Raw genomic sequence first — 19,114 nt, 5'->3', positions numbered from 1 at the left:
CTCCCTTCAGTATCGCACCCAAACACTTAAAAAACTCTTCTTTTGTTTTTAGCGTCTTTCATCACAATGCTTAAAATAAACAACAAACTGATATTGCAGGTATATCAAAAAAATGATACATTTCATAAAGGTTGGTTACAAAAAGCGGCAAGGCCAATACAAGGAATACACATCAAAAATATTCTTTTTATAAAATACTAGCAAAATCTAATGGAAGGATAATGATGTCGCGGTCTCTACCTAGATGATGCCGCCCCATCAGCAGGGTTGTTCCGAAGAGTTGAAGGGACGCTCCCACCAGATGAGGGTCCCGAGGAGCCAGGCAAGGAAGCAGGCACTGGACGACGCGGATAGCTCTTCACGAGGCCATGCTCGGTCTTGAGGCCAAGCTCAATCTTCTCCAGCATCTTGTTTGTATCCTCAGCCAATTGACACCGAGCCTTATGTATAATAACTGTCATCCGCTGTTGGGCTTGGGATAACAACGAAGATAGACGATTTACTTTTTTAGAAGCAGCACCAACGGCCTCCTCGCGGGATGCCGCCAAACTCTTAAAATGATTAGTCTGTTCTTCCTGCTGCGCTAAGGAAGATTGAGCCTTTTCAAAATTTTCATTTGTAACGCGGAGTTGTCCCTCGAGCTCTGAAAAAGACAACACCAGGGAGTTAGCACAGAAAAGAAACAATCACACTCGATGAAATAGGGTTATACCTTCGACACAAGCCGAAGCCTCTTCATACTCATTAACAACCGCATCTCGCGCTTCATCAAGATGGTCATATTCCGCGGATAATTTCTTATAATCTAGTTGAAGGTTGGTGAGAGTAAATTGACTGGCATCTAATTCTACCTGCTTCATCGAATCCATGTGACGAAGGTGGTTGACTTCGTTGTTTATCTCTGATACCCCTTTGCTAAGTCTGTACATACATACTTCAAGATTTCTCTCAGACTCAGCCTGGCAAGCTATTTCAGCGCGAGATGCAGCAAGGGCCTTTCTTAGAGCCCCAACTTCGGCTCGGGCATCGTCCCTTTCTCTGGTAAGACACAACACGCTCTCCTTAACTCCCGGAAAAGGAAGGGAGTGAGCCTTTCGTAATTCCTCTTCCAGAAGATGTATCCTAGACTACAACAATGAAGTGCGCTCACGGGATTCTCGCAGATTCTTACGTGTCCACAGCAGTGTACCATTGAACAAAGTACGGTCATGGTTATACACATTCTGCATATCAACCATTTGAACATGCCTTCCGCGCCATACCTCATCCCGAGCGTCCCACTTTTTGACTTCGCTCTTAATTTTCTCGACCAACTCTTTGATATGAGACTTTTGTCGTTCCATTTCGTTTCGAAGCCATATTAGCTCGGGGACGCCACCCACTGGAGATAGGGTGGGGAGACTCAGACAGAACAACTAAGTAATATAGAGGAATTATGACGCACTGTGAGGGTAAAAGAGGAAAAAGAACCAAACCTTTGAAAGATGAAACTTGGCCGCGAGTTTGCTCTAACTCAGCGTGAACGGCAGCAAGCTCTGAACGAAGACCAGCCTCCGCTTCACCCAGCCTTTCTTTCTCTTTAAGGCTTTTCTTCAGTTCTTATATTTCCACCTCAGCCGCAGACAATTCCTTTTCTCTGTGACGAAGATTAGCCTACAGCTTCAAAGATTTCGCTTTAAAGAACTGATATAGCACATGGTTACAATGCTCACTCCTCATCATCTACACATCAAAACGGCAAACATTATTACACCGAAGGATTCAATCGTCACGAAGAGATATGTACGAAGACTTACCTCCAAGACACGCTGCTGAGGAAAACCATATTGGTACACATCGGCTATGGCCATCATATCCGCGACAGAAGTAGGAGGCTCCGATACGAGGGAAGCTTCGGGAACACTCAAGCTTTTCCCCCACATCTCAGATACCCGCGCCTCGGAAGATAGTTCCATCATCCGACGGGTATACGCATCAGAATCCTTTTCACCAACAACCACCGGGGCAGGATGAGGGACAAACAACAGACCCTTTTTCTTAAGCCAATCCATTATGGCGTCCTCACCCTCAAACGTCAGCGAATGAGGGAAATCCTCGGAAGGCGAGTCAACCACGGACTTCCCCTTGGCTGATATTGCCCCATCAGCACAAGTTTCGGCATCAACATGCGCATCGTGATCATCCGCTCCTCCATCCTGAACAGCAGCGTCTTCCTTAACAGACCCCCCGAGCACATCCCAATCATCATTGGGGGAAAGTAGAGAGAAGTCTTCAGGAAAATCAAGAGCATCGTCAAAGAGTTCCCCTGCGGAATAAACCCTGTCAAAAGAGAACTCTTGAGAAATGGTGGGGAGAGTTTCCGCAGCATCACCAGCAGGAACAGACATATCAGCGATAACACTGTCGTCAGCTACAGCGACATTATTTCTCCCTCCATCACCATCACAACCCGCACCAATCTCCTCCTCGACATTAGGAAGGGAAGTATCAGTGCGTTCTTCCCCATCAGAAATCTCCTCATCCTCGGCAAACTCTTCGTTTACCGGAATGGTAACTTCTTCATGAACCTCAGCCTCACCCATCACAATGGTAGAAGACTGCTTCGGCCCAATCTTTTTCTTCTTCGAAACCTGCAAACCAACACAGGTTCCACAGAGTTATTTTTTCGAACAGTTTGATTTTCAAAAAAAAGGAGAGGCGCGGCCAGAATATGCAATAACCATACCTTGGCAATAGTGGCACTCTTCGGTGGAAGTATAGCACCAGAACCTTCCTCCTCGTCTCCTTCAACGACGTCGAGGGCATAAGGAAAGTTCATACCTGCGAAGTTTAAACGCCAGGGACAGAAATCTCCATAACGAGCAGGAGGAGATTCACGTGGCCTGCTACTCTCACAAGGACGCCAACCGCGTGGACCGGGAATCCAACCGTACGCCCAAGGACCAACAACTTCGATAACAGTAGTGTGCCACTCGTAGTCATGGTCACGCTTGATCCTCTCACGTGCCGGAAAAAGTTTCCGCTGACTAGACCCCTCGGTGCCTGGAACATACTTCAGTTTGGCATCGCCTGACCTCACTTAACAGACGAATTTCTCCCCGAGGAGCAGCGAGATTCCGAAGGCTAACACTCCGCTGTTTACGGTTCCTACTATTGACGTAATCACCAAAGGAGTTGTTGAAGTTTTCAGGAGTATACCATTCCCTCTCCGCGGGATTTGGAACGTAACACGTCATCGTCGTCTCCCCCTTACTCCGCAGATAACACTCCCTCAGTGCACGGAGATAATTCCCCGATAATTGCGACACAGAACGGCTGTGAGTATTGGTGGAAGAGCCTTCACGACCAGCAAGCACATCGTAATAGAAGGAGTCACCAGACTTGTACAACGCAGCATAAGACCCGCCTCGAAAGCTCCAACCGTAGTCAACAAATGAAACTCATCAAACTGATACTTCGAGATGAGCTCATAAGTAATATCATCCTCAGGGGCATAGAAACGAACCTCGAAGGCTTGAAGCTCATGCTTTTCCTTGAAAACTTCAAGGTCAATATGCTTGAACGTAACTTTCTTCTTGCTGACCGAAACACTGCGTATCACCGGGGCAGCCTCATCCTCTTCCGCGGGATCGGACAAACCAACAAAAGCCTCGGAAGCTCGTCTTTTTAAAGAGGGATTCTTAGACGATTCTGCTCTCGGGACACAACCTTTGGTGTTCTTCCCTTTGAAAGAAAGTACTGGAGGCGGCGGTAGAGGGTGCTGCACGGGCACTACTGAACGCAGAGGAGGAACACCAAAGGCAACAACACGAGGAGGTGTCTGCGTACACCTAACGTCATCACGAGGACGAGAAACCGCACGATCGGCAGCGTTTCGAGACCCGGAAGGATTTTTTGAGGGACCCTCTTTCCTAGGAGGAGAGGCCTTCGCCCCAGAAGAAGAAACTCTAATACCACGGGGATCCATTTGAGACTCTCTGCGCGGAGGAGATCTCGATAGACTAGAACCCGGAGTTAGATAAGGAAGCCGCGGACGGTCAGACATGGCTGCGAAGAGGTACAACATAAACAAGTTAGAAACAAACACAAGGACATCACCAAAGATCAAAAAACCACAAAATTAGCAGTCCATCTCAACATAGCACAGAAACCCTAAAACTAGCATACATGCTTGAAATTCCCCAAAACCCTAAAACCCTAAACTCAAAAGTCCAATCAATACAAGTAAAACAATGGCCTCCTCGATTTGAGACGAAGAACAGTGGCAAACTAGCATACAAGCATTAAAAGAGGTTCTTCATCACAAACAAGGGACGACAGCAGCAGAAATGGGAGGCTACAATACGATCAACAGCAGAAAATTTACAATCAACACAGCTTAAAACAACAGGAACAAAGAAAAGAAACCTTACCACCACAAACAGCAGCAGGAAGAGGACAACAAACCAGAAAAAAATGAAGAAGTGAGCGTGATTAATGCTAAGACAGAGAATTTAATGGTTGAAGAACAAAGAATGAAGACTGACAGAGAATGAAATTAATTTTCAAGGAGAATGAAATTAATTTTTCTCCCCTCCTTAATATACTCGAAAGAAAGAGAAGGAAGTTAAGGGAGGAATGGGAAACGTGCCCATTAAATGAGCAGTTAATGCACGAATAAGAAACATGCCCAAGTATCTAGGAGAAGTTATTAGGAGAGAGGAAGAATATGTAACGACTGTTTTCTTCAATGCTCCCACTAAACACTCAAGCCCGGAGAAAAGGGGCAAATTGTGTGCACATATTTCATCATCAAACACGTGTATATAGGAAGATACGTGGAGAGCATGCGGACAAAGTCATCAAAGCATGATGACACACGCCCATAGCCAAGAAGCCCATCCCGTCAACGTTGGATCTTTGCCCGAACAAATCTAAGGGCAGAAGTTAAAAGATGTACCGGTAACACGATGTACTGCGGCGCACCAAATAACTCCCGAAGAGTTACTTTATCTCATCCCCAAAAGAAGCCAAGATCAACGGTGGAGAGAAGGTGAACTGACATGGACGTGACAGGGGCAGAAGACACTTGCCTGACACGAGCAGGCGCCTCAACTACCCGCATTAAACACTCTGAGCAGCATACGTGTCGATCAAACCGTGGAACGAACGAGGACGACTCTGCGTGATGAAGTAATGAACGAAGACCCCCGCGTGATGGACACAAAACACAAGAAGATAAGGTTCCAACGGCCCTCAGAAATGGGTCCCACACTCTAACCCTATAAATACCCCCTCTCCACCAAGAGTGAGGGGATCGGAAAAATCAGGGAGAGAAGGAGAGAGAAAGATTGCGAGTGTAAGTTAGTCCTTTACAATATACAGACCTATGTAAACTCCAAAGTCGCTCGACTATCCTTGTAACCATCAAGTATATAGTGAAACAACAACCCCGTGGATGTAGGCCTTAGTGCTGAACCACGTAAATCCCTGTCTTATTTACATTTCAGCACTTTATATTCGCCTAACGCTCCTTGAGTTTTACTTTTATACTTCATTTTCTTTATCTTCCCCTGCGTAAACGCCCCTCGCAATGTTATTAGATGAGGCTATGATAAACCCGAGGGTTTTGAGCCAAGGAATCAATGCAATCGTATTATCAGAGTGAGACGGTATCTAGAGTGCGAACATTGTTTGTGAACATATAGATGCCTTCGTGATTTACGTGTTCACAGTACTCTTGTTGGTAGTTCGTTATTTCTGTTCACAAATTGCTCTTTGTTAATACCTCTTAATTGCATTTTGATCTTTAATATTGACGTTCTTAAAGTCCATGTAATCTCTATTTTATCATGAATAAAACTTTATAGGATTTATTAAAAACAAAAAAATATCTGAGTTGAAATATTTATTTTACAATTGGCGACTTCTTATAGGCAAGAAATATGATTTATAAAAAGTTGCATACATCGGCATACACGGAAAAACATTCATTAGTGGAGAGATACTACGAGATCTTATATATTTTATGATGATGAAACATGATTTCTTGAGATCAGCGAACGGTGAGTGTGCAATTTCCAACCCTAATTGAGAGGTCTATCATGTTTTTCGTTGTACTTGGTCTTCGTGTGGGCTCTTGAGAGGGTGTCCTGTTTTTTCTTTTTACTGGGATTCTCTCTTTTATTAAGAAAAAAAGAGAGGCATCTTTCTTTTTGGCCCTTATATATATTCTATCTATATCCCCTCTAGTCTAGTCTCGTGTTGCTCACAATCACTACACTCGGGGAAGGATTATTGAGAGTTAGGGTTTAGAAGAAAGAAGAAAGTATCCATGGCTGATCAGAACACTGTTGTTGCTGCTTCTGATTTGCCTATTAAGAGACCCAGAGAAGAAGATGAAGTTGAGGCTACTACTAAAGCACCTGACGGTATTTCTTCGGTGATTCCTGGTTGGTTTTCTGAGATAAGTCCAATGTGGCCAGGTTTGTTTCAACATCCCTTGATAAAAATCTCATCTTTTTTACCATGTTTTTTTCTTTTAAGTTTCTTTGTTTTGGGTTGCCTTATTTGAAAAAGAAAATTATGGTATTTGGTATGCTATTGTTGTATTGTTGTGTGGGTTTCTGAAGTTTAGCTAACCCTTTCTCATTAACTTTTCATCCTAATTGTTTGATTGTGTGGGTTTTTATGGAGGAATGTTTTCTTCATTGCTTTCCTTGTAACGTGGGGACATTTTTGGGAATTATATAACTCTTCGGCTGCCCTTCTCAATAAAGGGCTAATTGCATATTTTCGGATATTTGATTTTGATGATTTCCTGTCTTTGTTAGCTTTCAGTAACCAGACTAACGAGTCTGCACCTAGTGATAAATGTCTTAACACTCTTTGGCCACAAATGGTTGAAGTAACTTCTTTGTTGCTGGTATATTGTCGCAGTAATTGGTATTTTCTGCCTGAGATTATGCTCTCAAGCAGTTTCAGCTTCATGTGGTTGACTATTAGAGTTAACCTGGCTGTATATAAACGGAGCTCAATATTTTGCAGCTTTATGATGTTGATCATTTGTGTGGTCGACCTTTCCGTCTAGGAAGTGTCAGCTTTATGGGGTTTTGGTTGCTAACATTTGGTGATATTAAATCTATGGATGTTGGAGCAATGTAGTTCAATTGGAACATTTACTTATTCCTCATTTAGTTACCTTGGCATGTGTAACTGTATAGGAGCAATGTTGACCATGCCTTCACTGGTGCGAAATTCCAGATATTTGTATTCTTAGGTTTATATCTTACTTTCCGGAGTGAAAGAAGAAAAATGGGAAATAAGATTTGACAATACTTATTCTTAACTTCTGGCAGGAGAGGCTCACTCATTAAAGGTAGAGAAGATCTTGTTTCAGGGAAAGTCTGAGTACCAAAACATAATGATATTTCAGGTATTGCAGCCTAAAGTGCCAAAGTCTTGAACTTCTGCTTACTTATGTGTCAGGTGCTTCAGCGTTTGCCAACTTTGATATATTTGTTGCAATGTTTTCACTTTCAGTCAGCTACCTACGGGAAAGTCCTTGTTTTAGATGGTGTGATTCAAGTAACAGAGAGGGATGAATGCGCCTACCAAGAAATGATTGCTCACCTTCCCCTTTGTTCCATTCCAAACCCTAAAAAGGTTGCTCTTTCTGCTAGACTTATATGAATGTTGTCATTTGATGCCCTTATTAGAAGAGGAGAGGTCGCTAGAGTGAAGACACCTGATCCACTTTTTTTGTTTTTTGTTTTTTAATTTATCAATGTTTCTCCGGGTAACTGTTTTTGCTTCTTAAATAAAACATGTTTCTTCATAGGTATTGGTTATTGGAGGAGGAGATGGTGGTGTTCTGCGGGAAGTAGCTCGCCATTCTTCTGTTGAACAAATAGACATATGTGAGATCGATGGGATGGTCGTTGAGGTTTCTAAGCAATTCTTCCCAGATCTGGCAGTTGGATATGAGGATCCTCGTGTAAACCTCCATGTCGGAGATGGTACGATCTTCTCTCCTGAAAAGTTTCTAATACTATTTGGATTTCAGTTTTTGCCTTATGTTTTCCTCTCTGTTTGTAAACCTTTCCTGATTTGCAGGAGTTGCATTTTTGAAGGCTGTTCCTGAAGGTACCTATGATGCAGTCATAGTGGATTCTTCTGATCCCATAGGTAATTGATCTTTGTGCAGGCTAATCGTACTTATATTTGGCATTCGCCTGTAACTTGCAAATCGGTCTTTTCTTATGATGGGCATATTAAACTTCTGTCAGGTCCTGCTCAAGAGCTTTTTGAGAAGCCCTTTTTTGAATCAGTGGCAAAGGCTCTTCGACCTGGAGGAGTTGTATGTACCCAGGCAGAAAGCATATGGCTTCATATGCACATCATCGAGGATATTGTCTCAAACTGCCGCCAGATATTTAAAGGCTCAGTTAACTATGCATGGACGACAGTACCCACCTATCCTAGGTTAGCATCACTCTGTTATGGCAATTCAGATCTTCTGAGGCATCTGATTTTATGACTTCTTTTTTGGGAAGAGTTAATTCTGACTTCGAAGAACTTCTTTTGATACTTTTGTCTTCTCTTGTTGCAGTGGGGTGATCGGTTTCATGCTATGTTCCACTGGTGGGCCAGCTGTTGATTTTAGGAATCCAGTGAACCCAATTGAGGATAAAGATAATGAAAAGGCACCATTGAAGTTTTATAACAAAGAGGTAATTCCTTCTGCACACTGCCGCACACTCTCTCGCTCGCCCTCCTTGTTTCTCTACAAGTTTATTATGTTCTTACTTCGCTGTCGTTTATACAGATACATTCAGCCGCATTCTGTTTGCCTTCTTTCGCAAAGAAGGTGATTGATTCAAAATCCAAGTGAGGGAGCAAATAAATTCGACGGCATATGAGTTAATTCTTCTGATTTTCAAATTTCTTTATGCAATTGTTTTGGTTTATTTGTAGGATCTCTATCACTCAGATTATAGTATTTTAGTTAAACATGGTGAGGTGATCCTCTGTTCGAACTTACAGATGTCAGGTTAATTCGACACCTATTATGGAACCATTAATTTTGCATTTTTTTACCTCTGATTTCCTAGCTTATCTTGCAATTTACTGATCCTGGCCAGTATGAATGACCTCTCTCTTTGTTTCTTCGGCTCTCAAAGCAAATCTTATAGTTCTCCAAATCCAAGAAAAATATATGAAATATTTGAAAGTCCCTGAACCCAAACCCAAAAACGGGTAATGACTTTATGCTGGGGGATGCGCTCTATAAGCCCCATCATGGTGGGTAGTGATTTCTAAATCCATGTCATGGTGCGGAAAATAGTTCCTACCTTGGAAGAAAAATGTAGAGTTGCAAGAGTTGATCTTCTAAACATCACACCAAAACACTACCTGGCACCAGAACAGAGCAATGTGTATTGGGGGTGCAACAACATCCAACAATTATAGGATCATCAAAAGAATTGGAGACTTTTTTTACCAGAATCAGATTTCTCAACTCCTTATTGTTCATTTCACCGCCCAATATCTAGGAGTGAAAACTACAGGGAGACCCATTCTTCCAGATTTTTCCATTGTCAAACCCACGGACAGAAAAGTTCAAGCGCGCACCTATTTTCCCGTAAAAATTCGTAGCAGACCCATAATTTACGAAATTCTGCTTCTCAGTTTTTAAAAGGCCAAACTACCCTTTTCTTCGAGCGACGAACAGAGAGAAGCGAGAAAAAAACAATGGTGAACTCCGATTCTTCGTTTTTAACATTTGGATTTTTCCCTTTGTCAAATCTTTTCCCAAATCCTTTTCTGAATAATCTTCTCAATAAAACTAGGGTTTCTGTTTCAAAATCCGCGGTTTAAATCTGGGGATTTTGGGTTTCTGTTGTCTTTGATTATTCGAGAAGTAAAAAGAAATTAAAATTGAAGTTGAAAAGGGTAAGAAGTGTGTTGCAGTATTTCGATATCAACTGAATTGGAAATTTTCATACCTTATTTGTCTCCATGTTTTTGATCTCAATCGGAAATTTATGATTAGATTTGAATTAAAGATGTTATGCATAAGACATAACATCAGTTTTGTTTAGATGCATAAAACATTATGCATTATTTTGTTTTAGCTGCATAATGTCTTATGCATTACTTTTTCACTTTTCTGGTCATGCATCAGTTTTGTTTAGATGCATAAGACATTATGCATTATTTTTGTTTTAGCTGCATAATGTCTTATGCATTACTTTTTTCATTTTTCTAGTTATGCATCAGTTTTGTTTAGATGCATAAGACATTATGCATTATTTCGTTTTAGCTGCATAATGTCTTATGCATTACTTTTTTTCACTTTTCTGGTTATGCATCAGTTTTTTTTAGATGCATAAGACATTATGCATTATTTTGTTTTAGCTGCATAATGTCTTATGCATTACTTTTCTCACTTTTTCTGGTTATGCATCAGTTTTTTTAGATGCATAAGACATTATGCATTATTTTGTTTTAGCTGCATATTGTCTTATGCATTACTTTTTTCACTTTTCTGATTTATGGATTTTTATGCACGTGCATAATGTCTTCTGCATCATTTTGTTTAGTGCATAAGACAATATAAGGGAAAATTTAGCTGCATGACTTTTTTTCTGTTTCTTCTACTTGATTTTTTCTTCTTCGTCTGTCTCATCCATTTTTGTTGAAATGTATTCTAGGGTTTAGTCAAAAATGATTTACTTGTTTGAATCATCGATTTTAAATGATTTATTTCTTTAAATGATGGAGAAAAAATCTTTGCAGATCAGTTACAGAGATTAATGGAGGAATAGGGAAAGAAACCGGCGGAGAAGAAAAAAAATTATGCTCAAAAACGATGAAGGGTAATAGAGTCTTTCAGTACGTTTTAAATATTTTTAAATAATTATGGGTGCGACTGTATCAAAAATTAATTGTGGGCCTGGCGGTAAGAATTTTTTCTTTTGGGCCTGCGCCTAAGTTCCCCTATCTAGCAACACCGATGATGTCGAAGAGCTCTTTGATACAGTCGCTTCGAGGCTAATTCACCACCGCAATGCACAAAACACACTTGTGAAGTTTCTCCAGTTGAAATCAAAGTGAAGTCCAAATACTGTTTTCTAGTGTATCCAAGCTAAAACTAAAGCCCAAACTCAAGCCTTTTACATTCGTGAAAGTTTTTTGGTCTTCTAAGTTTTTCCGCTGACTTTTTCTATATGCTCTCCCGGAAAAAAAGTCGGAAAAGAAAACACACCACGGTTACATGCAATTTTGCCCCTTCTATTTTGAAATCCTGGTCCGCCTACAATTATTTGCTTGGAAGTACATATTTGGAGGTGGCAAAGAAAATATATGAAACCCAATATAATCTCGGAAATCTCTCGCACGATAGTGGCATCCATCGACAACTTCGTTTTCATTCGCAAACTCAATTTCTTCTACGAACTCAAATTCCCCGGCTTGCTCAGAATAAATTCACTTATGTCACAATTAGCGAATCAAAAATATTAAGTAAATAATTAATGGTTTTTTTAAACGACAGAGTACTTGCCAACATAATCGTCCAACGATTGGAATATTGGCAGTTGTATCTCTATGTGATGGTTGATCTTCATTATTTGGTATGCCAGCAAATTCCGCAGTAGGTGACCGATGATTCCTTGCTAGTTTTCTTATGCTACTTAAGCGCACAACATATGTAATAGATTGACCGACACCGTTTACAGATTGTTCTCCTGTTTAGAAAATCAAAAATAAGCAAAATATATATTGTAGCATCAATAATTTCTTATAATCCCGCAGTAAACAAAATAGTACTGCTCGTGTTGTCAGGGATATACAACTCTTACCAAAAGTTTCCGTAGTAGTGGAACAATAACCTTGGGCTAATCTTTTTATGCTACTTAAGCGTGCACCTCTTGGAATACTTGGACCCATGTTATTAACCGGTTGTCCCATGAAAACCCAAACATTTCATTTGATAAATTTGAATCGCTACACTTTTAATTTGGTTATTCTTGAACATAAGGACAACTTACATGCTACCATTCTCTGTGAAGACCCAGCATTCATTGATCGTGCTCTTGCGACAACGGCGTATTGATGCCCAATATGTTGTCTTTCTAGTTCAGATGTTTATCTCCGTAGTCGAATTGTCTTCTAGTTTCTGCAGGACTACATAATTGATGTTGTCTTGCACGAGGCTTTTGCCTTTGAGATTCAGCATGCCTTGCAAGCAGCGAGATCTCTCTCCGTCCGTAAAATTAGATAAATGGTGTCGTGCATTAATTCGAGAATATCGCCTTCCGCGATGGTTACTACTATCATAATTTGTTGTACTACTACAAATTTCTTCATCCATAACTTCCAAATTATCAGGGGTAACTTTCCGTTGTTGTTGCAGCTGTGTTCTTTGTATTAACGACTAAGGAAGATTTTGTCCTACAACTTAGGGTTGGCCGTCATCATAGGGGTTTACTTAGTGTTGTATTTGAAGAGTTGATTCCAGCTACAACTCAGAATTCCTCCCCTTTAATGATTGATTTCACAAAGATATGTTAAGTAAAACATAAAACATTAAGGTTCATAGAGCAAAACATAAGTAACATACATCAAAGTTAGGAATCAATCATAGACCAAAACAAAATTGAAAGATAATAAAGGTAAAAATTGGAGTGTAAATGTACATTAAGATTGACGAATCATTACCTTTGATGTACAATCTGTCACCCAAAAGCTTGATCAACCATACACCAAAACACGATTCAAAGATAATGAAGGTAAAAATTGGAGTTTGTAAAAATGGAATATGATTTTCTAGAGAGATCTTTTAGAAATATCCACTCGGAAGACATGGCCCACCTCAGTTTTCAATCAATAAATAATACACTGTTTTTTTCATTTCTTTTATTATTATTTGATCGCACCAATAAATGCCATTTGTTACGTGGCTAGCTTGGATCCTAGGTAAATTATTTAGGGTCTATCACTAGAAAACAAAATAAAACATTTTAAAGTAATTCCAAAAGGGTCGAGATCGTCTGTGCCACTGCTTGGGTGTGCCCTATGTGCCACACCAATAGAAACACGCCACATCATTCCTCTCATTAACCATGATTAACTAAATATATTTTCTATTTATACAACACTAATCGATTAGGAAAGATAATTAATTAGTTAAAGAAGATATTACAAATCCAAGAGAAAATACCGTGTTTCTATTGGTGTGGCACATAGGGCACACCCAAGCAGTGGCACAGACGATCTGGCAAACTATTTATATCAATTTCTAATATGCATATATCCACTAGTTATAATAAATTAGGTTAGTACTTAAATTAGTTAATTAATGTTGGATTTGGTTATAGTTTTAGACTTAGAGTATAAATTCATTTCCTTTTATAAGTATGAAAAAGAAGAAGAAGTAGCGTAAAAAAAATATATTAGGGTTTGTGATTTTGTTTGCAAAAATGAGACTTTATAGCGACGATGAAGACTCTAGTAGTGGCGAAGAAGTGGGTGCATCAGATTATAATGATCTCGATCCTACCGGTTTGGATTATTTGTTAAATGAACAAGACCATGTCAATCAAAGCGTGATTGAGGATATTATTGTAGCATAAAAACAATATAAGTGAGAAAATGAAGGTCATAACGCTTCTACTGGTCAGGTATGCGTTCTAATGGGTCGTAATGCATCCCATAATCAGAAAAACATGATACTATGACCTTGTCCATAAACCATTGCTTCACATCGACCCTCTTTTACCATACCAAATCAGTATAATAGTGAGAAGAGGTATTAGGCCCCATATGAGATATAGGTTCTGGTTGGTCTTTGATGTTCGCTTCAAAAATCTACAAAAATACATCAACAAGTCAAGCAACAAGAATCGGTATATGCGTAACAGTCGGGCTCATCGATTGCTAACAATCGGTCTTTAGGAGCTAGTTTAGGAAACGATTGTGAACTTAATTTATTTAGTACAAAAACTAATCGGTCCATGTTGTGAGACATGTACTCCGATTCTTGTATGGGTTGGAAATGCATTCTCCTGCATAATTTTTTCTCCACAATCAGATCACATATAAATCTACATAGCTCGATTGTACACTTTGTATTTTTTATCGAAAATACCCAAGTGAAAAAATCTGTTTGTCTAAATCACCCACAAAAACCAATTCTCTCACCTACCGATTCCCGCCAAAAGTGTACTACAATCGGTCTTGGGGTTCCAATTCTGTGGAAAATCCCACAATCGGTATCCGCCATAGTACCAAATATACGATTTATGGTTTCAATTAACAGAAAAAAAAAAGAAAATTTTGAAAGTTATCAAATGCGCATTAGTTTTAGGCTGTCATTCAAGTCATGATCGTTTAGAAATTGTTTGTGAGAGAGGCGTAAAGGAAGGAAGTCACTGGGAAAAGGACATGACGTATGTTAAGAAGACGACTAGGGTCTACATGACTAAATCAAAGAAGTTTGGATTCCCTTTTAAGATTATAGTCAATAGATCCAACGGTGGTGTATACATGCTCTATAAAGCGATGAATGGTTGTCATAATCATGATGATCCAGAATCTTCCATTGGACACGCTGTCGTTTGTGGGTTAAAACCTCAGCAACACGAGACGGTAAAGTCGATGAAAGCATGTAAACTAAGTGACATCCTTAGTTACATTAAAGAGGATGATAAGAATAACTGTTCTTTTTGAGGAAAATTTACACGACAAGAGCAGTCTTAAAGAGGAGAGCATGTGATGGTAGTGAGGTCACGGAATAATCCAAGTGGTTATACGATCAACACGGCTACACAATGAGGAAGCAAGTAGTGAAGGATAAGTGACTCGTGTTTTTTTTGAGGCATCCAGAGATGATCAAATTGGCCCGATACTTCTATCAAATTTTGTTAATAGATTGTACGTACAAGACAAACAAGTACCACATGCCGTTGTTAAACATTGTTTTCCACACTTCTGATAAACAAACTTTCACGACGGCATGGAGATTTATGGATCGGTAGAATGATGTGATTTTTATTTGGATGTTAGAGACCATGAAGAAGATACACCATGTTGATAAAACTCCAACGGATCATAGTAACGGATAAGGACCAAGTAATAATGAATTTCATAAGGGTAGTTTTCCAGACGCCAAGAATTTTCTTTTCACATGGAACATATAATGCAATATTAAAACTAATTGTAGGGGTCATATCAACTAGATGACTTCTTCATCAGTGCTAGGAAGACCAAAGTAGGGGGCTTGTTTTTTGTGACGGAATTTGTAACAACTTTTACAAAAATATCTGTAACAGTGATTCTATAACATTTATAAGTGTTATATTTGTGTAATATTTATATTGTAACAATTTTGTAACATTATGTAACAACAACAACATCTTTAGATCTTATGGATAAATTTTGTTGGTGTTGATGGTCGTTTTTAGTTTAGGGTTAAAATCGTAAAACCTTACATCTGACATGACATCACTAGGACCACTAGCGCATTTATTGAATCATTCGACACGCCTACGTAAGAATTACCAGGGTACCTTTTTTTTTACATATATATGTGTCATGTTCCACGGTAGAGCCCTTAGTATTGACCGACATCACCTTCGTACACCAAACCCTAAATTTTTATACCACCGTGCCGATGGAAAACCATGCCAGCCACGTCTCCGCGCCAAGGCATGCCAACCATGCCAGCCTCATGTGCCAATGGCATGCCATTCCAGCCACATATGCCAGCCGCACCACCGTGCCAATGGCAAACCATGCAAGCCACGTCTCCGCGCCAAAGCATGCCAACCATACCAGCCGCGCCACCGTGCCAATGGCAAACCATGCCAACCACGTCTCCGCCCAAGGCATGCCAACCATGCCAGCCGCACAACATGTGCCAATGGTATGCCGTGCCAGCCACACCTCCACGCTAAGGCATGCCAACCATGCCAGCCGCGCCACCGTGCCAATGGCAAACCATGCCAGCCACGATTCCATGCCAAAGCCATGTCGGCCCCGCTACATGCCGCTAGCTGCCAAAACGAAGGATTGCAACAATCAACGGCCACCTTTCCATCTGAGATGCAGATCTTAGCCGTCCAAGGTCGCCAGCCAACGCATGGTAACTTTTGGCCTAACGCCAAAACCCTAGTTTTGGCCACGCCTAAACCGCGCCAAGGCATGCCGACCATGCCACATGTGCCAATGGCATGCCGTGGCAAGCCACCTTGTCGCGCCTAAACCATACCATGTCGGCCTTCCCCTTACGGCTGCCAAAACAAAGGCGTGCGACAATCAACGACCACCCTTCCATCTTAGATTCAAATCTTAGCCGTCCAAGGTCACCAACCAACGCATGGTAACCTTTGGCCCAACGCCAACACCCTAGTTTTGGCCACGCCAAGGCATGCCGACCAGGCCACATGTGCCAATGGCATGCCGTGCCATCCACCTTGCAGTGCCTAAACCATACCATGCGGGCCTTCCCCTCACGACTGCCAAAACGAAGGCGTGCGACAATCAATGGCCACCCTTCCATCTTAGATGCAAATTTTAACCGTCCAAGGTCACCAACCAACGCATGGTAACCTTTGGCCCAACGCCAAAACCCTAGTTTTGGCCACGCCTAAACCGCGCCAAGGCATGCCGACCATGCCACATGTGCCAATGGTATGCCGTGCCAGCCACCTTGCCGCGCCTAAACCATACCATGTCGGCATTCCCGTCACGGCTGCCAAAACGAAGGCGTGCGGCAATCAACGACCACCCTTCCATCTTAGATGCAAATCTTAGCCGTCCAAGGTAACCAACCAACTCATGGTAACCTTTGGCCCAACGCCAAAACCCTAATTTTGGCCACGCCAAAACCGCGCCAAGGCATGCCGACCGTGACACATGTGCCAATGGCATGCCGACCATGCCACATGTGCCAATGGCATGCCGTGCCAGCCACCTTGCTGCGCCTAAACCATACCATGTCGGCCTTCCCTTCACGGCTTCCAAAACGAAGGCTTGCAACAATCGACGACCACATTTCTATCTAAGACGCTGATCTTATCCGTCTAAGGTTACCAGCTAACGCAGGGCAACCTTTTGGCTCGACGCCAAGCTCTAGTTTTGGTCGCGCCCAAACAATGCCAAAACCTTAGCTTTTGGCCACGCCTAAACTAGGCCATATTAAAGCCATGCCGGCCATGATTTCATGCCACTGGCTACCAAACGAAGGTTTGCAATAATCAAAGGCTACCCTTCCTCTCAAGATGCAAAATCTCGACCGTCGAAGGTCACCACCGAGCCGACATGTCTCCTAAGCTCAACTTTCCAAACAACAGCAACATGTTACATGTTTTCCACGAAAACACTCGATACATCAACACATGTCACAAACTAGGGGATGCTCATTGGGTATTGGTTTGGCGGTTTACAGCGTGCGGCGTACACTACGCACGTTACAAGACAGTGTCATAAGGATGAGGCGGTTAGTAAATACAGGGAGTAATGGTAAAACGCTTTCTTTTATGGAACATCAATTCCAGGCGTTACCAGTTACCACCTCCTCCAATTTACTCATCCGTTTTCCATTTCTTACGAGACCAGAGTACGTTTCACTTCGACTTGTATAAATAGGTATTACCTATTTCCACCGAACAACAAGTTCAGGTCAGGAGGATACAACACTCAGAAAATATTTGCTAGCTTTCCATCTATTAGCTTCCAACTTTCTGATACAAGTCGTGAAACAACTACTCTTCCAGAATCAACTATTTTGGTCTCAACACTCTCTTCGCTTCCCTCCCCAAAACCAACCCTTCTCCTTCACTTTGTTACCGAAGCAAGTCTGGAACAACCATTTCTTGGTTTAGGACGGATTTGTACAGATTGATCTCTCGAATCTAAAGTACTCCCTTGCAGTACATTGTTTAGGGTTTAAACTCGTTTCTCACCCACACACCCGAAATTACCAAAATCAGTAGAAATCGTTTTCACCCTCAAACAATTGGCGACCACAGTGGGAGATTGATATTTTGGTTACAATGTCAACTTTCAATCCTCGATCTCATATTTCGACCCAGACGTCAGGACGGTAGAATCCAAACCACCCGCCCAGGGATCGACGACTCAGTTACCAGACGGCCCGGTTACCAGTCATGACACGACAATGGATGACTGGGGACTTTCCACAGTCACGGCAGTGCTTCCCACAAAACTCGTTCTTACACCTGGGAGATTCCTTTTCATCAGGAGATCCGAAAAACCGAGTAAGTCTTGCTTGATAAAATACATGGTCTACTACTTCAAATCTTCACAGGGGAGATAAAAAACCGATAGCCATATTTTTCCCGTGTTTCATGCTTTCTACTATCGCACAACATTCACAATTCCATGACTTCCCTGAGGTACTCATGCCACTTATATTCATAACAAAAAACATCAATATTCTAAAACAGTTCATTCCAAATAATAATCCAAAACCCTCAGGGGTAATACTTGTCTATCAACCCAAAAATCCAAAAAATCAAAACCATAAACCAAGCGCTTTGTTTGTCTTTCAAAAAAAAAAAAAAAGTCACCTACCCATACGTGCCTGTTTTGCATAATAATGATTACCCGTCATTATTCATGAGGTAGCCGACGTTACTACGGTGATATTCGAAGAGGAATTGTTTATGACGAAGTGTTTTTACAAGTTTGTGAAAGGCATACCCACGGATAGGGTTTACACCAGTTCAGAAGAACAATATTTCTACAGATTTATGGAAGTCATACCTATGGCTAGGGTTTGCACCAACACAAGAAAACAAGAAAACAAATTGAAAGAGAAACGCTGGAGTACATAGCTGGAATATTCTTGCCCACTTTATTGCTACCGCACTACCGCTAACACCAGTACGTGAGAACAAAGATACGAGATGAAAAAGGAAATCCAACCCCTTTCATACGCATAACAATTTTGGAATTTGAATAAGGAAATGATTTCCTATTTGAGTTATGTATGGAAAGAGGTAACTGGGCCCACAAGAACAAGTCCGCGCCACGCCAAGCCAGCGCCGTGCCAAGCCAACAGTCCGCGCCATGCCCAGCCGACAGTCCGCGCCATACCAAATCCAAG

The 19,114-nt window shown here is 41.4% G+C and overlaps 1 protein-coding gene and 1 long non-coding RNA gene across 2 annotated transcripts; one reads left to right on the top strand and one right to left on the bottom strand.

Annotated features, from left to right (window-relative positions):
• The first annotated feature begins 6,040 nt into the window (after positions 1–6,040).
• LOC113276420 (spermidine synthase 1) lies at positions 6,041–9,084 on the top strand. Its single transcript, XM_026526020.1, has 8 exons — positions 6,041–6,464; positions 7,338–7,414; positions 7,522–7,644; positions 7,820–7,997; positions 8,095–8,166; positions 8,268–8,463; positions 8,591–8,711; positions 8,807–9,084. The coding sequence occupies exons 1-8, from the start codon at positions 6,314–6,316 to the stop codon at positions 8,870–8,872; spliced, it is 984 nt and encodes a 327-aa protein (XP_026381805.1). The 5' UTR covers positions 6,041–6,313; the 3' UTR covers positions 8,873–9,084.
• Positions 9,085–11,277: 2,193 nt separating this feature from the next.
• Positions 11,278–12,784, bottom strand: LOC113274218. The gene is made up of 3 exons (XR_003322871.1): positions 12,703–12,784; positions 11,844–12,523; positions 11,278–11,729 (listed from the first exon to the last, which is right to left on the bottom strand). It is a non-coding gene; the product is annotated as an uncharacterized LOC113274218 (long non-coding RNA).
• Between the last annotated feature and the right edge of the window lie 6,330 nt (positions 12,785–19,114).

The sequence above is a fragment of the Papaver somniferum genome, chromosome 4, assembly GCF_003573695.1.
Source record: "Papaver somniferum cultivar HN1 chromosome 4, ASM357369v1, whole genome shotgun sequence".
NCBI classification, from domain to species: domain Eukaryota; kingdom Viridiplantae; phylum Streptophyta; class Magnoliopsida; order Ranunculales; family Papaveraceae; genus Papaver; species Papaver somniferum.
Note: the sequence above shows the minus strand (reverse complement) of the source record. Positions and strands in the feature narration are given on the sequence as shown.